The following is a 22,434-nucleotide window of genomic DNA, read 5'->3' as shown; positions in this document are numbered from 1 at the left end:
TCTGCCAAGGGGTACCGCCGCCGAAGCAGCTCGGTTCTTCGTGGAGAACATTGTCCTGAGGCATGGCGCTCCGGCGCTCATTATAACTGACCGAGGAACTGCATTTACGGCCGAACTTTTGGAGACCGTTCTCCGCCTCAGTGGTACCAGTCACCGTAAAACTACAGCCTATCACCCCCAAACCAATGGGTTGACGGAACGCCTCAATAAAACCATTGCAGACATGCTTTGCATGTACGTTGACGTGAACCACAAGAATTGGGACGAAATTCTTCCCTACGTCACGTTCGCCTACAATACGGCACGCCAAGACACCACTCGTATGACACCATTCAGCCTCCTTCACGGGCGACCAGTAACAACTATGCTGGATGCAATGTTGCTCCCGAATGCCGACACCGACGATCTCGATCAGGACGCCGAGGAAATCGCTCAGCGTGCAGAGGAAGCCCGCCAACTAGCGCGTGTGCGGATCAAGAATCAGCAAGAGCATGATGCACGACGCTACAATCATAGACGCCGACATGTCATGTACGAACCTGGCGACAAAGTGTGGATCTGGACGCCTATTCGCCGCCGTGGACTCTCCGAAAAACTATTGCGGCGATATTTCGGGCCATATGTTGTTCAGCGACGTTTAACCGACGTCACTTATGAGGTGGTGCCAGACGGGGTGTCGACCTCGAAGCGACGCCAGCAACAAGCCGACGTCGTCCACGTTGTACGCATGAAGCCGTACAACTCGGACTGACCTTGACCCCCTACTCCCTTTTATGCTCATCGGGACGATGCTTCCTGAGGAGGGGGGCAAATGCCGCATAGAAGACGACGCCAAAGATGATGACTGGGCCCCACAAGCGCGAGCCTGGAAGAGAAGGAAGTTGGAGCGCAAGACTCGTCCAGGTTGATTTATTAAACCCGTCCTATCTTTGGGTCCTCCTTGGCGTTCAATCGAGACGTGACAATATGAAGTCACGCTTGAATCAAGCCGTATGGACGTCCCTGCGTGTCGTAGGGCTAACGAGAACGCAAGCGGTTCTGGCAGGCTGATTCTGATATCACCCTCCCATGTGAAAGGAGCGACCCGAGTTGGCAGCTCCTGCCCGTGGCATAGAGGTAATGTGAATTCAAATGTCATGGCAGGCTGATTTTTTATGAGGAGACCGTAGCTACTCCCCTTCACGGCGTAGCTGCGGCCACTCGATTTCTCGCTTTGGCTGTCGCAATATTGCTTTCGCAATAAAAGGCGATCCCCATCCCAGGCAGCAGTATTGGGCATAATCTAATTTATACTAACGTGGCGCGGGGGTCACGGATAAAAGAAAAAATAATGTCTTACGTAACGATATGAGGTGATGAGATGTTCATGCTTTCTGACGTTGAAAGATTTGCCGTGCCAAACTTGGTTTGACCGCGACCAGACGCTGCGCAAAACGGTAGGAATTTCTGCTGGCAACGCCAGCGTCGCGTCTCTTCGCATTCAGCTAAAAAGAGTAGCTCGAGAAGAACTTGACGATATGACTTCCTTACTCGCTATATGGTTACATAACTGTTATTTCCACATTTGCGAACTGGTGCGAAAAAACACACTCCGCCCTATCTGGGGAATTTCGCGTCGGAAGACCCCAACCTTTCGGAGAAGTAACCGGTTTGGATTCACAGGCATCCCGAGAATGAAGACATTGCAGTCCGAAACGGGGCAAAACTGGAAGCAACCCGTCGTCAGCCATTTGCAGTTTCAGACCAGATTGGTAGAAGTAGAAGCCTTGCGAAAGGCAACAACATTACGTTGCTGCGTGCAGTCAAATGTTAGGTTAGTTCCAAAGTAACAGTAGAAAGCACACCCTTTTATTTTACAGCGTCAGGTGATATAACCAGATCCCCCTCGTGAGATTATCAGTCGTCCAAGTAGTATGTCGTTGTCGCATGGCAACGTTTCTTGACCGATTGCTGTCGCCACAACGCAGTGTCATGTCGTCTACTGGCCACAATTACTAGCCACATGATTGAACACATGCCCTCCTCCTCAGAACATGATGTTGTAATGTTCTTGTGTTCATGTATTACACCTTGAATATATACTGACGATTTGACCCTAGCTACATTACGCTAACGCCTGCTCCAGCTGATCTCTTCGGTAGTTTTCATTTTCACGAACAAACCCTTCAAATTTTTTTTTTTTCAGGTTCGAGCAGAAAGAAGCGTAAGTTTGTGTATCTGAGTACAAAATTAGCCCCTCTTGAGATACCCTTCAAGGCTGTGCGCGAGGACAGAGTTGCTCGGCAGTCTCCCACCTTCCTGTGTCCCACGGGCTGCTCCTCGGATGTCCAGTAGATGCTGTCGTTGCTGAAGGTCAGGTGGAAGGCCATGATGTAGCCACTCTTCACAGGCGTGTTCATGCCCTGCAGGATGACACCCGTGATGTGTGTGTGGTTCTGCAGGTCGATCTGCGCAAAAAAAAAAAGGAACAAAAAATTTGTGTTGGTACAATGCTTTTAGAACTGGAGACACAGAGAAAAAGAGAGGATACGAGTCGTATATGTTCGCATTTACCTTTTATGAGAAGGAAGTAAGCAAGCAGTGCCGCAAATAACTGAACGTAACGCGTTAGTGTGAACTGAACGCAGAGCGTTATGATGTGATGATGTGAGAGTCGCAGAAGATTCCTTGCAGCACATTTAATTTTACCATAATCATCATCATAATCATAATAATCATAATCATAATCATCATCATCCGAACTATAACCACTGCAGGGCGAAGGCCTCTCCATATTTTTCAATTAGTCCTGTCCTATGCTAGCTGCGTCCACTTGACCCCTGCGAACTTCTTAACCCCATCTGCCCACCTAACTTTATATCGCCCCCTGCTATCATTTCCTTCCCTTGGAATCCAATTTGTCACCCTAAGCGGCCATCAGCAGTCCTTTCTTCGTACTATGTGCCCTGCCCATGTCCATTTCTTCTTGATTTCCACTAGAATGTCATTATCTCGAGTTACTTCACAGATCCGCTCTGCATCTTCCTTTATTAATTTTATTAATTAAGAACGAATGGACAGGACTAAATCACAAGTAAATTAATGTCCTACTGCACTCTCGGTGCAATGGTGTGCTTGTCCGAAGCGCTTTATAGCTCCGCCTTGCTCTTATTATGCCTTTCCCTCTTTTGCATCATTTTGTCCTTTTGTTCGATCTTGTACTTCCCCATTTAGTCTACGTGTTATGAATGATGTACCAATGACCACACGAATACATTTTCCATATTGCATTTTCGAACCAACGTGTCAAATCTAATAAAACTAGAAATTAGATTACAGCATTCACGAATAAATAAATTAATTAAAGTCTCCAGAGTGTATGCTAAGCATCATTAAGCCTCACTTTAACTACTTTCGGACGAGGAGAAGACGGAAAGAAGCTGACATGATGATAAACGGCCACCTTCATAATGCGAAATTTGCTGCTGTGCACAGCAGCTCAACCCGCCGCAACGTCTACTAATGTGCGCGCCCGCGCGCGGACACATTATTCAAGAGTTTCAACTTTTTCTTCTCACGCTAGGATTTCGAGCTGGGAGCTCGAAAGAAATGCGACGCTCGACTCGCTTTTTCATTTCCAAGTCTGCAAGATGTGAAAATTATACGGAGACACTCAAGACGATATAATCTGACGGACGTTAATTTCCTGGAAGCATATAGCAGCGGCGACAGTGATAACACGTACGAGGCGTTCTGGCGAAGGCAAATGACGCGTGGTTAGGTCGCCGCCCACTACCATTTCCGTTGCGTTGAGTTACGATACCTTATCCTTTTCCTTATCACCATGAAGGAAAAAGGTCTGCAGCGGAAAATTAGGCATGTTCTTGCCATATCAAATCGAATGAAAAAAAAAAATGGTGGTCCTACAGCTACTTTAATGTTATTTTTTTCAGAGGCAATTTCGTCTTTATTGTAGCAGAGTTCAGCATTTGAAATGATAGCGTTGGTCTTACGGGCTCTGCACTCGCTTGAATAACACGCGGCAAGCAAGGGGGAAAAAGAAAAGAAAAGAAAAGTCTCAACCACTTTGCGATCGAAAGGGTAGAAGCGACCGCAACAGCTGCTTCTAACTGTGCTTGAAAGCGCCCACACCGAGGCCCATCTGTGTCACGCGGTTACCGTTGGATGATTCCCGTCGGTCAACCGCGGCAGGCGGGAATTTTCGCTTAAAGCGTACAACGGCTTGAACAAACACAACACACCCCACGGTGGCAGCTACAATAGTTACGCTGTTTACCTCACTGGTAGACCCATATACGGATTGTCATCATCATCAACCTGACTACATCCACTGCAGGGTAACTCTCCCACGTACTTCTCTTGTTAAGCCAGTTCTGCGTCACCTGCGGCCAACTAATCCCGCAAACTTTCGGATCTAATACGTCCGGCTAACTTTCTGCTGCCACGCTTCTATTCACTTGGAATCCAATTTGTTACCCTTAGCGACCATCGGTTATCCTCACTTCGCACTACATGTCCTGCCCATGGCCGTTTCTCCTTCTTGATTCCGACTGTCCCCTGACCAACATGACAGATGGTGTTAGGCATCGAATAGCCTTTGAAATAGGTTCTTTAATGACAGTTTCTATCACGACTGAAGCGTTTTGCATAGTCCATGTATTCGTAAGGGTGTGGGGAGTATATATACATGCCTGTATGTACTTCTGGTTGTCGGCGGGCGATGCGCACCAGCCGTGCTCGGCGTTGAGCCGGGCGTTGGTGAAGTGGTAGTTTCCCGAGTCATCCACCGACGAGGCGTGCAGCTGCGTGTCGAATATCTCCTCCGATGCCATGCCCAACGGCTGACCGCAGGACTCTGTTGGACGCCCATCACCGCGGCGACGCCAGGGAGGGGAGAACGGGTTAACTTTGTCCCACTCGCATCTCAATTAAGGAATGCGAGAGGGCTGGTTTTTATGAGCGAAACCTTCGGGCACGCACCGTACTGCTACACGTTGTTCGATGAAATCGAAGGAGTGGAATTGATGTTCACGTGATCCCTTTAGAACGTATCGTGTATATTACGTACCACAACATCAAATAAGACCAGATGAACGATGTGACCTGTTTGTCAATGTCTCGTGGGCTTTTAGTAGAAGTGGACTTAATGGAGACGACATCTTTATAAAAGCAAAAAGAGTAAGTTTTCCAACGCCATACAACTAGAGATATTATGCACAAGAACTTGATGGACGTTCACACCCGTAAAAAAAGCCAGGCGCAGGGCAGGGGGATGGTTATTCCCATTCTTGACCGAAGGTGGGTTTCGAACTAACCACCTCCTGCAGCCGAGTAAACGCTCAAGCCACAAGGTCACCTGTCACTTTTTACAATATCTCCCACTTGCCCTCCCCCTTGTCTTCCCTAAAAGCGAAAATGAGCTTCCCTATTCTTCCCTTTTTCGTATGCCGATCGAGGCATCTGCAGTACACTGCGGACGCCGACGGCGCGAAACTGGGGAACAAGCTAAAACCTGGTCTGCACGATGTGTTATTATTATTATTTTTTTTTTGCCTGCAAATTCGCTCCGAGTGTGCAATGTACGCGGCCATACCGTCAAACTTGCACCACCATGGGCGCAAGAAGCAGGTACGATAAACGCACCTGGTAGTGCAAATTCGGCGGTAAGGCCACACGCGTTTTACACGTGTCGCGAACTCTCTGCACAGAAAATAAAGCGTCATGAGGACCAAACTTACGAGAAGCAGCCGCTCGAAAAAAAAAAAAAAGTGAAATGTTGTTATAATTCTATCTAAATGGTCAAGAAAGCAGCGAGGAGGGAGAACTGGCACTCAGTCGGTCTGGTGCGATTAACTGCGCAAGAAGGACGGACTTTTAGAATGATGCTTTTCCATTTGATCTTTTTTTTTTTTCGATTTGATGCTCCTCACTTTTCCAGCAACCCATGACTAAATTTTCACCAATTCCATCTTTTTTTTTTTTTTTTTGGCTGCTTTTATGGCTCGCTAATGAATTTTAGCTTTACATATTCGTTGCCTTGATACTCTTCTTTACTTTAGCTGGCTTTGTGGCTCGTTAATAATTTTTGATGTTTTTACATTAGTTACAATATATGTTTACATTAGTTACAATATGCGCTCTGCATTGGATCAGCCGATGATGCGCGTTAGCTTTTGGCACCGCCTTCCCTCTCTCCGCGCTGGTCACATTGCCTTCGTCTCTCCGTCTCCTCCGGTGCAGATTTTTCCCTCGCCTCTCGTTAGTAGACGTTTCTCGCGCTCGACTTGCTGCAGGAGCCGGCGACTTCACTCGACGGCCAAGAAGAGATGTACGCAAGCATTTTAGCCTAACGTCAGTCACCCCGCTTGCGCAGTGCAAAAATAGTCATAGCTTTACCAGACTCGTTCCTGACGGCCTCATCGCTCATCTGGTCCTTTTCATCGGTATATTGGTTACTTTAACGTGTTATACCTACTTGGCTTCCACTCCTGGAAGGGGGGGGGGGGGAGGGGGAATGGGGGGGGGGGGGGGCGACTCACCTTCGGCGAACACTTTGAACTCGCAGAACCGCAGCGTGTCCTGCCGGCCAAATATCTGCAGCGTCACGTACTGCCCAAGCACGGGCTGGCTGCAGTTGAGGCGCAGCACGCGGAAGTTGGGCTTCGTGACGGGGTAGACGGCGCACGTGAATGCGTGCAGAAAATTCTCCTCGATCGCGTGAGGGATGCCGTAGCTCTTCTCGTCGTAATAGCGGTCGAAGGTGGACACCAGGCCCGTGTTGTCCACCATCACGCGGAAGCCGCGAAGACTCTCCGCTGCGCACGCAAGGTCGGCGTCACTGCTCGATTCGGCGTTTATGGGCACATTCCAGCTGGTGATAACCCTAAGTGATGTTGTGCGCGTCATCTCACTCCAATGTAAATTGAAATGGTGTGTCCAGGGCAAGAATTGAGGGCACTGAGAGCTAATACAGCATGTCGAGTTCGGGTAGCTTATATCTTACAGTCATTAATACAATTTATCCCGCAAACGCTCAGTTAGTTAAGAGATAAAAAAAAGTTCTTGCATAAATGATCGACGAATGTCTGCAAGGAAAAGAAGATATCTTGTGTCCCAGAGTTACGAAAGCCATTGAAAAAACTCCGCCGCTCTCTGTTTGATTTCTCTGAGCCTAAAATTTTGCTTAGATGAATGCAGATGCAACTGCTCACCTGCGGCAGGCATACAATAACGATACAGCTTATATATGCTCAAGCTGCACGCGGACAATGCCACTGATGTAGGGGAATAGTTGAATTGATCCTAATGCTACAATATTCCGAGTCTAAAGTTACCGCGTTTTGCATCCACAAAATTTATTTCGTCATTATACATGCGAGTGACTCAATCCGAGGTCGTGTGTCTAAAACTTTGAACGTAAATCCGCGCTCCTAATATGCACCATTCGCAGTGAAAGCAGAGCTAATAGGTGCTGGAAGGCACAGGTTAACATGTACAAGTTGCAGCATATTCAGGAGACTGAAACGAGAATACGGAATCATGATGTCACCTTTCCTGTCGTTTGACACCTGCATACGAGGAGGTCGTATGACGAGGAGATGTCTGATAGTGATAGTCTATTTGTCTACAGGTTTCAAAGCACGAGCACATTCGCACGAAAAGGCTGAAAGCCTCAGTGCGTTTAGAACGGCTCCGTGACCAATTGTGTCAGAATAGGTGCCGTCTGTGCTAAAAGTAATGGTTTGCCGCATGGTTTGCCCAGGATGGATTCCCACAGAAGCACAACTTGTTAAGAAGTGAGAATAGGAGCTTGCCTTTACTTTGCACAGATTTACAGCTTCAGAAATGGTACGATTTCTCTGCTACCCGACTGAGAAGCAGAACATGCTGCCTGGTTACTTTTGGAAAAGATGGTACAATGTCCAGGATAAGTATGTACGCGGCCTCGCGTAGACTGCTCGAGTGGCACTCAGACCGGCGTCCCCGAAGGAAGTATGCATTAGCGGCGCAGTATATGGGCTCTCAGGAATACGGACCTACGTCGTAGTAGCAGTAGTAAAGCACGAGGCCTCGGTCGAAGAGAGTGGAATCGACGCGCGGGTGTCCCTCTCGGAACTTGGGCACGCCTCCGTGCAGGTCTGCTTCGGCCGTCATCCGGGCTCCCAGCTCGTCTTCCATGAAGTGAAAAGACTGCTCGAACACGGACATGCCCTGCACCTTCTGGCACGCCCCCTGCGTCGTACCTGAGAGCAGAAGCAGTAGACCGCGGCAAGGATCGTACGTCTGTGTCAACTTTTATCCCCCCCCCCCCCCCGCCCCCCTCAAAACAAACGCTGGAATTATTAGCGGAGGTTATAAGTGTAGCCATGCTTAAACGCCCCGTTCTCCGGTGTAGCCATCGACGTTGCGAGCGAGAACTCTCGAGCATGATAATGCAAGTTGACGTGGTCGGGCATTGATTGGCCGGCTGGTTTTGTGACGTCACGAAACCGCACGACATGGTCGAGTTGGCAGACGAACTCGGGACCCTTGGATGTCGAGTCAGATATCATACCCCCTACAGACCACTCAGGCACTTTCGTAGGGCATGCTTAAGAAGCTTTGAGCAATGTACAGTGTGTTAGCTTAAGACTGTATGCTAATGAACGTACATGATGTAACAGAGACGCGAGTTAAGAGGTTACTGAGTAAGCGAGTAGCAAAGTGAATGTAGTGCGTGAATGAGTACACGAGACAGGAGCCGTTAACCCCGTCGGCTCATTCTCTAAAAAGCGGAGCTTAGTGCCCCCCCCCCCCCCCCCTTTTTTTTATCGCATTATTTGTTTCTTTTTGTATTCTTCTATAAGGCGACGCATGCTTGATCAAGTGGTGTTCTTCTGTACGTAGCCACGTGCGTGAATACAGAGCGATCGCTTAAGACCTTTCGTCTTATCCCGAAATCGAAAATAATGACGGCTAATGTGCGTAATACCGCACCACTCCAGACGAATAAATTCATTTTGACAGCGACAAGAATATTCCAAAGCGAAGTATACCGGGCCGCGGTTCACGTAAGTCTGTATAGTTCTTGCGCGCCTCTTCCCGGACCACACAATAATTCTTTACGTTTTCCGTACGTCGCAAGTGAAGATGGTGAATGTCTGCATATTATGAGGACAACACATAGGCAAAGGTCGGAATAAATTCAAGCTCTACATGACGGCACACATATCGTAAAGACAGCATGCCAAGTTCAGCCAGAACGCACAAGGAAACCGTACAAAAACATTCAGCAGATGCACGTATTTCCGCGCATTTCCCATATCTTTTTTATATCCCATATATCCCTTATTACCCTAATTACTTTCGGGTGGCCTACATAGGGAAAAAAAGACCAAAAGGGGGGCCAGTGTACGCACTGCAGAAGGTAAAAGGGCAGGTCGGTGGGCAGACGCACGGCAACGTCCACGCTGCCGTCGCCGCGACAGCAAAAGTAGAGCGTCGTGTTGTGCGGTGTGTAGCGGCCCCGAGGCAGTGTGCCCTCAGCGCGGTTGCGCGCCTCCTGGTCCGAGGGCCGCCGGTCGATCCAGGTGACGTAGCCGCCGCCCTGGAAGCCCTCGGGACACACGTCGCCCACCTGCGCACGTGCGTTTAAAAACTGCGTTAATGCAGGTATAAAAGCAGGCGCCAGGCAACGCTGCATAAGGCGACGAAGTAGTTGATAAATTAATAACAACATTCAGAATGTAAGGACAAAAACAAAAAACAAAAACAAAAACAAAACTCGAGCATGGTGGCAACTGCCACTACCCCGTTTCAAAGGGGACGCTTTTGTCCGTCCGTCCATGCAGATTGTCTTTGCCGATTCGTGGACCAACTGCGCAGCCTCTGAAGTGGGAAATTCAGCTCTCGAAGAGGTGCCGGTCAAATTAAGGATACACAACAACCATTCTACATATCACTTTGCGTAGAATGTGTGGAGTGCGATATGGTGATAAGGAAAACACAGAAGCTTCTACTTTCCCTCATTCAAGCTTGACATTGGAACATAGCCTTTGTGGGAAAGAGGAAAGTAAGGAGCAGTTACTCAGAATGTGAAGATTCGCCTTTGTAGAAAGCTCTTAGTTAATTTGGACTATATTCCTTAACGCAAGCTGAAAAATTGCAGTTTCAAGGTTATATCATGCCCAAACTGCAAATCATATAGGACATGGCTGTAGTTGTCAGGTGGCAGACGTGAATACCTTTTTTGAGGCAGCGTCACAGTTGGACCAGTCGTAAGTAATGGCAAAACACTACTCATCTGCCTAGACGCTACAACGGCGATGAAAAATTGACCGATTAGTACAGTACACTCTGTGCGAAATTTTAGCGAAGCGGTGCGTTTTCATTTCACAACATGTTGAGGTAAAGACCGAGAGAGACGCGTATTTATGTGCAGTTACAAATTACTCTTTTATTTTCATACATACTACTTCTTCACGTACAACCAACCTCCCAGACATTGATTGTCACGAAGGAAGCCTAGTGGCAGGAGAAAAGGTGGAGTTATGTTCTGCGTGCTGCGTTATTTTAGAATAGCACGGTGGGGGGGGGGGGGGGGGGGGGGGGGGCATTTGCCCTCACTCCTCCATGAAGGGATCACTTATATGCTTCCATCATCCATACTCCTATTCTTCCCTGCCAGTCTCGTTCCATTCCGGGCTAATCCGTCCCGTCCATCCATCCACCAATTTTGTTTTCAGTAGAGTTATCACGCGTTCAAATTTCGGCTGCATATGCAAGTGACCTTGTGATCTTGCTTCCAGACTGACTTACGCACAGATGGAAGTTGGCGAAGACCACGACGTCAAATGTACAGTCGTGAGCAAAAGTGGTATACAACACTCAGCCTGTGACATAACTCGAAAAAACTGCATCAAAATGCCATCTAGCGACAGCGTAAGAGACAGCGACAGTGACACATGCATGTGGATCAAATGGGGCACTGCCAGTATTGTTTCGATTTTAGATAGCTGTTCCTAGATAAAGCTGGCATGCAGTTTTCTCGAGCTTTGCTACCGGGTGAGTGTTGTATATCACTTTTGCTCATGACTGTACTGAATGAGAGTCTAGCAGTTTAACACGAGTGATGTTAGTCTGAGACGTTGGCGCATTTTGGTACGAAAAAGAAACAAAAATAAATAAAAATACGCGTAGTGATCTAGTTCAGCGGCTACCACTGCTGATCTGTTCGCGCCGCTGAGGTTTAAAATTCTACTCGCGGCCATAAATATTTAACTTCATTACGTGTTATTTATTAGGAGGTCATCACGGGGTGCGCAACATCACATCCAGCGCGAGCTATGCCTTCACAATCGGTGTCTCTCATATTCCACTTTGTTTTTCATTCACTCTTGCGGTTACAAGGCCCGACGCCGCCGTCTCACCCTTGGTGCGGCTTCGACGTTGCACAACGGTTTACCGGCGTTGAATACCCTAGCATTTTTATGCTGCATCTCCTCTTCCTTCACTGCCGAGAAATGGCACATACTGTCTTTCCCAATTGCTATAGTTGATCCTCGTGACGTCCCCAACTTTAACGCCACCACGGGGATTCTATCAAGCTATAAAATGCGAAACGTTCGAAGCATGTTCTAGCGCTTCACAAGTTTACGCGGGATTGCACCAGGATCGTGATAAACATTTTCTGCACCAAAGAGAACTGTTAAATCGCTTTGCCAGCGCCTTCATTAGGTGGACATGCACGGTATAGTTGCACAGTTTCCTCTGGCGTACAGGAAGCGCGGCTAACCTGTAGGATGCAATAGTTTCCTGGCGGCCAGACAGTGGCGTTGCTGTTGGGCGGCGCGTCTTCCTTCTTCACGCAGAAGCACTGCTTGACGCCTCCGTCTTCCTGAAGGCCTCCTGCGGGGATGCACGTGGAAGAGAGCATAGCGTGAAACTCTACAGTGACGCGTAAAGGCGAGCAGGGTGGTTTGAGCATCAGAACAATGAAGATACAATTCTGACATGGAAATTGGAAAGTGGGAAGACTGGATGACACAACCACCGCTGAACAACGGAAGTCATATGGGGGAGTTGTGAAAGCTCGTCGTGTTACCGAGTGTTTCACTGTATAGTGAACCAGAATTCAAAATAAAAACGAGGCTTTTTGAGATTGAGGTGGCTTCAGCGGCATTGTGATACCAGTTTTGGTGGACATAAAAAAAAAACGGTTAATTTCTTAACGTACTTCTGAACGCTATAACTATTGCAGTTAGGTGGCTGATCACAAGTATAATTTTGTAGCAGGCCATTATGGTACTAGTCATATGACGTTTCTTTTATTACGAAAGCAATACTACTCTAGGTTTCAATCCTTCAGCGTAGAGCGGCGGTAGCCACGTCTTACCCACGTGACACTGTGACGTCACACCCCATGTGACACAAAAGCGAAAGATGGGCTCTCAACTCAAGCGGTCGGCGTGGCGCGGTCGGAGCCGCGGCTCAGTCGGCAGGGGCTGCCAAATTGGGTCTCTCGTTTCACATGGGACGGTTATGTCAGAAGCAGCCTGCTAGGACCCTGGAATTCACGTTACCCCTATAGGCAACTAAGGCACGTTCAGAGCGGGGCTTTGTATGTGGGCTGAGGAAGAAGAAAAAAAGAAGAAGAATAACTCTCGGTCACCCGCAGCTAATGCTTTCGCTCAATATTTGGTTCAGGAGCGTTGAACTCTTGTAAATTTTTTACTTTCGAGAACGTGACTGCCCTGCATACCATGGGGCAACAGGTGACGACTGCGGCAGCAAAAATCACTTGACTGCAGTGTCTACGGAAGTCGTGCCTTCGAGATTATAAAACGTGATAGGGCTACTACTAACGACCGGCGGCAATCCCCAATTTAAGCCGATCATCTAATTGTAGCAAGTAACTAACCACATTAATACAGTAAAAACCACTTATAACGATATCTGTGAGGACAATATACCTGAAAGGTCCACGAGGGACATTACATGAAGGGTAGTTGACTTCCACAGCACCATCAGCTTTTCTAGCTCCTCTATGCTAAAATAAAGTACTTATAACAATGCTGTCATAGTGCCCTATTTGTTTTAGCAATCGAATCTGGACACTGTCAAGCTTAAAAGAGACAAGCACATAAATTCTGCAACCACACTAGGCAAATGGCGCTGATGATCTAAAAGCGCGCGCGCAAGAAGTTGGCGGAACCGACCAATATGGATCCACATCGCGCTGTGGAATTGAAAATTAGCTGTGGTTTATGTCTGTTAAACCTGGATGGAAGCAGAAGCTTCTTTTTCCGGCTACGCTTGTGGCCGAATTATGGGCGACACTCAATCTCCGTCTTTCAGCGTATGACTCGATAGCGCAGGCTAGTCTACCAGCCCAAATATAAGGCTCTGCTTTAACCAAGTCGTATGAATGTGCCTGCGTGTCGCAGGGGTAACGAGAATGCAAACGGGTGTGGCAGGCTGATTCTGATGTCACCCTCCCATATGAAAGGAGAGGCCGAGTTGGCAGCTCCGGCCAAACGTAACGTCGGGCACCTTAAGTCAAGTAAGTATGCGGCCATGTCAGCTGCCAGCTACCGCCTGCCACTGACTCTATCGGCACCTACTGACACTGACGCTGAAGGTTTGAGCTGGCTGGCGTTAAAAGACCCCACGCGAACACACCACAAACGTCGTGTGTGCCTATGGCTCTGACATGACGCGGCGGCGGAGAAAATACAAAGATTTCCCAAAGTCTACCTTTGATGGAGCAGATCATATTAAGGTTTTTGGAAGGTGCGCTTCTCGTAGAGAACGCGTTACGGGGCTGGTACATAGCGCACATGCGCCATACATATGCGTCAGTCACTGAGGTGCATACGCCTTGCGAGCACGGTTTTCTTTTTCCGTTCCATAGACACTGTTTCCTCCGTTCCGCAAACCCATCAGATTCAGTTCTGGAAAGCGGGCTTCGTTCAGAACACGGTGGCCTCTTAGGTAGCTTTTCAACGCATGTGAAATGAACGTTCGCTATATTCTATTCTTCCACCGTGGTTCAGAATGCGTGATATGAAGATTGGCGAAGCTCCCAGCGATGTAGTGATGATGGCAGCGTGCCGAGATTTGCATGCTGACGATGAAGTCGCGAAAAACACCTACGATCCGATCATCTCCACTTTCACCTATAGTGACAGCTGTAGTGTCACCTGCAGTGTAGGCAAACAGCAATCTATGAAGAAAAGGCCTTACAAATGATAGGATGGAGGGACTCCATTATTGTTAGGGAACCCACACCCTGGTATGTGCGTACAGTATTTGGGCGCCCTGCAGAGAGATGTGAACAGAATATGCTGCGAAGAGTGAAAGCTGGGTAATAGTTCTTTTTCTGCAAGGACATGTGCATTCAAAATAAGCTACTTTTTTATCATTAAACTCTCTAGAATTTAGCAGTTTTTTTTGCATAATCCGGTTATAACAATTATTAGTTATGACAATGACATTTCCTTGACATTTCAGTGCTACTATAAGTAGGATTGACTGTAGTTAACATGACGCACTTGTGTGATGTACGTCAGCACCGGTATTACAACGACGCCGAAGCCATTTCAATATCTCCAAAACACCCATTATTAAATACTCTGGTTTTCTTCCGTATACCGCTAGTAAGGCGATGAAAGATGGTAGTTGGCACTGGTTTTATCTCCTGCTTCGTTCAGTCGCTGTATCATCGATTCCTCTTCCTAACTTGTCAGGGCATCCAAGCATCAGGGCGGTATATTACGCATGCAGGCTCTACTGAAAAGAGAGGTCGTGGGGGGGTGAAGAACTCCCTTTCGAATGGAGATATTTTATAAACGGCGAACACGGTTTGTGCATTTTGCGCCGCCATCTCAAATTGTGTGAAAAACAAATTATGCAGTTTTGCAACCCTGAACTTAAATGCCAGCATCTACGACTTGATATCTGTATTAGAGCGACCGTGGTGTTAGTATACTAAGGTCCTGGTGGCCTTTCGCGTCCTCCGTTCCATTCAAACAGCGCTGTTCCATTAATCAAGTGATGTCTACTTCTGCCTTTTCCAGCGTTGTGCACGCGTGGCGAATCGCCAAAGTCGTGATGAAACGGCGGCTCGCCGTCGTTTCCCGGAAGTTATTTGCAATAACAACCGCACCGCGCTGTTATCGGAGCAAAACTCCTGAAAGGTCCCCAAAAATCTTCCTTCTCGGGTTGACTCCATGAAATCAGTCCCGAGTTTACCCGCCCTCAAATGCAGCAAACTTCACCTGTAGGCTTCTGATTCAACTATTTAACTGAATAACTGTAATCTTGGGCTGCGGCAGTTGCTTCTTAAGTGGGTGTTTCATTTGGAGTCACCCTCTTTATTTCTGCGAGGCCGGAATGAGAAGTGGACGGATAGGACGCTGATAGCCACGAAAACAGCCGGAAAGTATCAGAACAAAACGGACGCACAGCGCATTAACTGCTCAATAGTTACTCCTTTTTGGCTGAAAATAAAATTACGAGGGACTTTAGCGACTAAAGTAGTGAAAGGCGAAAGCCTCAGTGTCGCATTCTGCTACGCAACTGACATTTATTAGCAATTAATTAATTATCTCTTAAGTAATTAAGTAGTTAATTGATTGCCTAAGTAGTTAATAATTATCATTTAATTAATAAGAGAATTATATAATTAGTTATCAATCGGCAATTACCTGATTAATTAATTAGTAATTGACCATTTATTTACATATGACCATATAAGGCACGCATTCGCGCATACTGTGGTGGCGCTCTGTGATTGGTCGAGACCTCTATGACGTCATCCCGCCTCGGCCAATCAGAACGCCGCAAAAGCGGGACACATTTTGCCCACGACCGCATGAGCCATTAAAGGCTTTCGCCTTAAAATCTTGGCCGCATGCGATCTACGGAAAACAAGGAACTCTTTTCTTTCTTTACGTTCAGTCGCCGAGTGCATGTTGGCCAGGTTCATAAATAAGTGTTTTGCCGCTTGATGATGAATTCTGCTGAGGGAATTCGTCATCTCGGGTCTTTTTTTGACTGACATCGGTTGCGAACCTCAGTTTGAAAAGACGCTCCTTCTGTGCGGAACTGCAGATCCACAAGTATGGAAGTATTAGAGGCCTAGCCGACAGGCTACTATCTGCAACGGCTTTCAGCGAATTGAATTACTAGCATATTTGCATTAATGGGCACATTTTAGCTGCCTGAAACACGGCTTCCCAGTCGGCACTTATTTCAGGCGACCAAAAAAGAAAACGCGATCAGTGCTCAGTGCGTCTTGGTCTTCTTATGAGGGTAAAGCGGCCTGCTTTCGGTCAACTTATTTCCTTTCTTTTAGTAAAGCTCTCCTCTCGTGCTCTTCTAATTTAAGGTTCGCCCGGCATCGCACCTTGGACACGGTTGCACCAAAAGCGCACCAAAAGCTCAACAAAAGAGAAACGGACACCGTTTACGCTCGCTCACAGCGCACGCTACGAGCTTGCAGCAGAACAGCGCGTGGCACACCTTCGAGCTTCATGCCGTCGCTCCAGTGGCGGATCTTGTCGTCCTCGATGACGTCGTAGAAGATGTCGTGGAAGCGGCACCCCGTGTGCCACGCGAAGCCCGAAGAAGAGGGACACCCCGACACCGGCATCGGCAGGGCGTACGCGCCAGGGGGCCACGCTGTCGGCGAATCCTGCGAGACGCGTGAGCTCGAAAGAGGTTCCCCCTGTGCACACATATAGCACGGAAATGAAAGGAAGTCGCGTCTCCTTTTGTCGATACTCCGGTACGGCATTGGAGAGCTCTTCTGGAATGACTGAAGCATATTGATTTTGGTGGCCCGCTTCTAGCGCCTGTCTCCTTTGTTTCTCCGGGGTTGGCACTTTTGCAAAGCTCGGTAAGTGTTTTCTGCCTTGAATAATTTATTTTTGTCGCCTCTATCACCTCCACTAGAAGGAAAGGAAAATATTGCTAGGAAAATCCTTCCTCGACTTCTCTCTCTGTATATCATTCTTGGCATTCCCCCCCTTTTTTTTTTTTTCGCGACTGACGGAACGCGTTTCCCGAATTCGTTTTCTTAAGCAGCGGGAAGAACCAACAGAATTCCACAGTACAAAAAAATGTGAAGACAGCAATGCTTTTAGGAAATGGGTGATCACTGTCGATTGCTGTTGCCTTTCTTTTCACGGTGCTGTAACGGGCGGCTTTTCTTTTCTTTTTTCTTTTTCATAAGCAGGCCACTACTACCTTAACTGTGAGAAGCTCCGTCGCAGTGCTCTATATAAATTTTCGTTCCGCAATATATCCGCTTTTACACTTCTGGAATGCCTTGAAGAAAGAAGAATGAGTGAAGCTAGAATCTTTTCAGTACAAATAGATAAACATTCTAGGTCGACTATTTTGGGAATCAGAGGTTTAAACCGCGCCCTTTACAGTTACTTAAAACCGATTATTGCGCCATCACGCTATCTGCGCCCAGCACAAAGTGTCTTTTCCTACGCTTTCATCCCTCATATATTAAGTTAGGAGTATCACCACAGAGCACTAGTCACAACTGTACACATTCTTATTTCTTGTTTGAGACTATTGTGGACATCGTGTGCTCAATGTGTGAGAGAAATTCGGATTGCAACAGCCTCTTCAAGCAATAAAATTAGCAAAATAATTGAAAAGCAGCAGAATCTTACGCCTGCGTGTTTCTTCACTTTTCTTTTTCCTTTTGCCGCAATGTTGGTGTTGTTGTCATTGAGAATGACCTTGGACGCACCACGCATGGTCGATTGACTCGAAGCTCTCATCGCGAAACCATGCGGGCATGACGGCACTGAACAATAGTGCATTTGTAGCAGGTGTAAAGAACAAGGTCTCATGCACTGCCTGGACACGTTTCGCGTTGTTCGTTATAGGTGGCACTCGTTTGCCATATAGCACGAACGCCAGCATGTTGCAGGCAGTAGTTAACGCGACTGTATAGCGCCGTGACAGGGTATACGCACAGGGGGCCCGTTCTCGAGGATGTTGTGTATCTCGACGGCATGCACCAGGTGTTCCTTCTGCAAGTTCACCTGCCACCAGGGGTCCTTGATGACCTCGGTGGAGACGCAGGAGCCTGCCGAAAACGAGGGATCCTCGTTGCCGTCCACCGCCAACTGCGCTTCGTAGTGCTCGTACGTGGTGTTCTGCTGCGCGGGCTTTCCCTCCGCAACGTTACGCAGCAGCCGGGGGTCGCCTGCGCGCCAATATGAAAACTTGTAAAACGTTGCGCACTTAGCTATTCGCTAAAATTAAAAATGGGCCAATATACGCCCCATCCGTAACGAGTAGCGACTCCTATCAGGTACGCACCTTTCTTGGGCGCCAGCGAAGGAAGGAACTCCCGGTAGGTGGCGTGGAATCCCCTCGAATTGCCGATTTTGCGGAAGCGCTCGTGAAAAACGACGCTCATGACGTTGGTCTCAGAGAAGACGACCCCTTGGCGGTTGAGGTTGCAGTAGGCGCCCACCAGGGTGGACGTGTCGCTGGTGTTTTCGCCGCTGTAGATGGATACCACGCCCCAGTCGGCGCCACAGGTGCGCGAGCCCGGACTCGGGGCCACGTCGAAGTCGTTGAACTGCAGCCGCACCACTCGTCCCAGCGGCACACGCAATATCCACGTATGGTCGTAAGGACCTGCAGGCTCATAGGATACTGGGGGGTACGGGTACCTGCGCGCCACAGGGCGGTCGAAAAGACGGCTGCTTTGCCTAACTATCTCGAGCCACGTGGTAAACACTGGCCGAAGCGCCATGAATACGTCATTGAGGTGTGCCCTGTGTCGCTCTTCTGACTGCAGCTTTGACTGAGTACGTAGTGCGTGTTAAAATGGTGGTTACAACCGGTCATTAGTGCAATTAAACCTAGCATTACAACCATTAGACTACTATTTCTTTTTCTACTTAAAGAGGAATCCGTATAAGTGCGCAACTGCTAGGGACCCGAAGATTAGTCTTTTTTGCGTATCACGAGAGAGTCATTCTGAGAAGCCGTGCTGGTTAAAGTTTAAAAAGTTACCGGAAACAAGAAATTTAATTGTGTAGATAATAAGCAAGCTTCATTAATTACGAGTAGATCCTTGCGAGTAAAATAGGACGACAGTTTATATATGAAAGAATATTAACCCTTTCAGGGGACTGGGACTATTTTACCGATTTTCTAGTCATGTATAGCACACGTGATGATAATGACCGTTGAAAGATATGGCATAAAATGACGATAACAATGTTATTAGTATTTATTAAAAATGTTGAGTTCTAGTCAACAATAACTGAAGATACAGGTTTCCAGATACAGCCCATAAAATTTACTATCGACATTCTTGCACCTTGCCTTGCCCATATCTTCAACCTATCTTTGGTGTCCGGCGTTTTCCCGCGTCTTATGCAAAGGGCAAAAGTCACAGTAGTATATAAAAAAGGAAACAAAAATGAAGTGGCAAACTATCGCCCGATATCAATCTTACCTGTGTTTTCAAAAGGCCTCGAAAAAGTCACTCTTAAACGGCTATCCTGCTTCACTGAAAGATATAACATTATCACTACCGCTCAATATGGCTTTCGTAAAAACAGATCGACTGAGTTAGCTCTCCTTGCTCAGAAAGAGTTCATACTAAAAAATTTTGAATAAAAAAACATGGTACTTGGATTATTTTTAGATTTTTCAAAGGCGTTTGACCTTGTTAATCACTCTGTGCTGCTTAAGAAACTGGATCACTACGGCATCAGAGGCATAGCTCATATGCTGATTTCCTCATACTTGCGACATAGGTCTCAGTTTGTTAGTATTGCCGGTGAATGCTCCCAGTTGAAAGCGGTAGCTTCTGGCGTTCCGCAAGGGAGCATTTTGGGTCCATTTTTTTTTGTTCTTTATGTTAATGATATTGTCAACATCGACAGCACTGCTGAGTACATAATTTACGCAGATGACACCAGCCTGTTTTTTTCGGGTACTTCAACAGCTGATCTCGCAAATCGAGCTAATAAAACCTTAAAAGAAATAAATACTTGGGCGGCTGATAATCACTTAAGGATTAACGTTAGCAAAACTGCAGCAGTCATGTTTCACCCACGTCATAAACATTTTGAACCTCCTCTAATTGAATTAAACAATACCAGAATAGAATTTGTGCAGTCTGTGAAAACTCTCGGCGTTTACTTTGCAGCAGATATGTCGTGGAATGATCATATTAATTACGTAGTTCAGAAACTTTCCAGAACAGTTGGTATCATGCGCCGAAATTGCTTTAATTTTCCTACGTCAGTTAACATGTTACTTTACCACTCTTTGTTCTCTTCCATAGCCAACTACGGATGTATGGTGTGGGCAACAACAACAGCTGAAAATATTAACAAACTCAGTGTCTTACAAAAGCGCATTATACGCATTGCATGTAAAGTGCCGTATTTCTTCCACACTGCAAGCCTTTTCCATCAACACAACGTTATACAAATGAAGTCCATGTATCACTATAGGCTGTGCTATAAATATAAACTCGCCATAATGAAAAAGGATGACTTCTTACTTACACTTGCTGGGTTAGAGCAAAGCAGAACTGTGTATGATACCCGCGCAGCAGAACCTTGGCATGTTAAGAAATGCCGCACAAACTATGGCAAACAAATGTTGCAGCATACCTTACCGACCCTTCTGAACCAGTTGTACTGCTCCGAAAATATAGATTTAATCAATATTTCTTTGAAAGAATTGCCCCAAATGTTCATGTAGTATTGTACTGTACAAGTACAATGCACTGCGTACTAAAAGTACGTCTCTTTCTTTGTGCCGACGATGTTTTTTTTTTCTTTTTTTTCCTCACATCTTGTTTGATGTATTGTACTCCGCCGCCGTCAATGCTGCTCTGTAAGAGGAAGCCAGGACCTCTCAAGCTGTTTATACAGCTTTTTCCCTGGCTGTCCTCGCAACACCAGTTGCGGAAATAAACCTTCAACCTTCAACCTTCAACCTTCAAGATGAGACTTTACGTGTATCGCTTAATTTCATAATTCCATTAGCATTGAACAAAATGTCGTGCATAGTTGGATGGCCGAATACAGAGAGGTTTGGTATCACAGCGTCGGGTTCTTGGTGAAAACAGAGCAGAAAATGCTATTAATAGTGCTACATATTTCGTGTTTTGGAATAGGGCTACAGTCTTCATCGCGTATTGTTTTAGGCATTTTGCGCGTAGGTTTAACAGTTATCGATCAAAACTTTTTAGGATTGGAATGCACCACAGCCGGTAATACGGAGGTAAAGTTTTGCTCGATAACTATAGGAAGGCTTTTGCGGCAATATAATATTTTTTCCCGCATGGGGAGGGGGGGGGGGGGGGCGGTGTTCGGGTGTCTCGCTGTCCGAAATAGTTTCTTCTTTTTGTTGTTGAGGCGCTTCAGGTTCTTATTAAACCATGGTGACGGTGTCTTTTCGGGGGTGGTGATGGTGGGTACTCGCTTATTTATATATGCATTCTGAACTTGAAAAGGGACCCTTTACTTTCGACTGTACGCTTTGAAAATTCGATGGTGTATCGTACCCAGACAGCAGGTTTCATAGCACATTTATTTGATGCCTATCCATCTTTTCGTTATAAGTTGAAGGATAAGCCTTCGATCCACCCGCATGCAAAAAGGCCCCCCCCCCCCATCTCCCACCGTCAGTTTCCCAGTCGAAAAAGAAAATTACCGAACATTTACTGTTGTTACAACAGTATTTCTGTGCTCTTGTTGACAGTAAACCTGCTGTGACAAAACAAATTTCTCTAGTACCATCAGACTTCTGTGTAGTTACAACAGAAAAGTACTACTACATGACTGCAGTCAACAGAAAAGTACTGTAGAAAAATACCACAAAACTTCACAACGTCTGACGTTACGATTGAACTACCAATCACATTTTTGATGCAATTTTGTATTTTTTTTCTGACTTTGACAGATTTACGCAGCAGTTTCAAGTTGGTAGAGCCCACGGTGGAGTAAAGCTTGAACAAACACTAAATAATTCTCGTAGGCTTAAACACAGTCCTTGTTGTTGTTGGAAAAAGCGAACGAGAACTCGGAGTGCACGAGGACGAAAGAGGACAAGGCTGTTTGCCTTGGTAATCTCGCCGGTCTGCCGAAGTGCAGCGACTGTCTCTGATCGGCGAGATAAGTACAGCTGATCGCTATAGTTTCCATTGTCCTCTTACGGGAAGCCCACGTGCGACTCCTCGTCTGCGCGTTAAGTGGCTGCCGTATCATAGACAGAAAAAAAAAAAGAAGACAGAAGAAAAACAAGGCCTTGGTCGTGTGCGTACCCGTACGAGGAGATGACGCCGCATGGATCGTCGCAGACCGTCTGTGAGCCGTTGACACCGAAGCCGGCCTCACACCCGGCGCACTCTGCAATAACCAGAGACCTTGATGCAGCATTCATAGTCCG

At 46.9% G+C, this 22,434-nt stretch overlaps 1 protein-coding gene across 1 annotated transcript in view; it reads right to left on the bottom strand.

Annotated features, from left to right (window-relative positions):
* The window catches only part of LOC146185655 (uncharacterized), a 131,492-nt gene that overhangs the window by 52,101 nt on the left and 56,957 nt on the right, over nucleotides 1–22,434 (bottom strand). The window contains exons 6-16 of the mRNA XM_084606553.1: nucleotides 22,310–22,394; nucleotides 18,328–18,686; nucleotides 17,979–18,211; nucleotides 16,504–16,675; nucleotides 11,774–11,886; nucleotides 9,397–9,616; nucleotides 8,749–8,756; nucleotides 8,037–8,232; nucleotides 6,540–6,815; nucleotides 4,692–4,855; nucleotides 2,295–2,447 (exon numbers count right to left, since the gene is read on the bottom strand). Coding sequence (XP_084462679.1) covers nucleotides 2,295–2,447; nucleotides 4,692–4,855; nucleotides 6,540–6,815; nucleotides 8,037–8,232; nucleotides 8,749–8,756; nucleotides 9,397–9,616; nucleotides 11,774–11,886; nucleotides 16,504–16,675; nucleotides 17,979–18,211; nucleotides 18,328–18,686; nucleotides 22,310–22,394 — 1,979 coding nt within the window. The remainder of the gene's footprint in view (nucleotides 1–2,294; nucleotides 2,448–4,691; nucleotides 4,856–6,539; nucleotides 6,816–8,036; nucleotides 8,233–8,748; nucleotides 8,757–9,396; nucleotides 9,617–11,773; nucleotides 11,887–16,503; nucleotides 16,676–17,978; nucleotides 18,212–18,327; nucleotides 18,687–22,309; nucleotides 22,395–22,434) is intronic.

The sequence above is a fragment of the Amblyomma maculatum genome, chromosome 6 (assembly GCF_055883805.1).
Source record: "Amblyomma maculatum isolate TAMU_Amacu chromosome 6, ASM5588380v1, whole genome shotgun sequence".
NCBI classification, from domain to species: domain Eukaryota; kingdom Metazoa; phylum Arthropoda; class Arachnida; order Ixodida; family Ixodidae; genus Amblyomma; species Amblyomma maculatum.
Note: the sequence above shows the minus strand (reverse complement) of the source record. Positions and strands in the feature narration are given on the sequence as shown.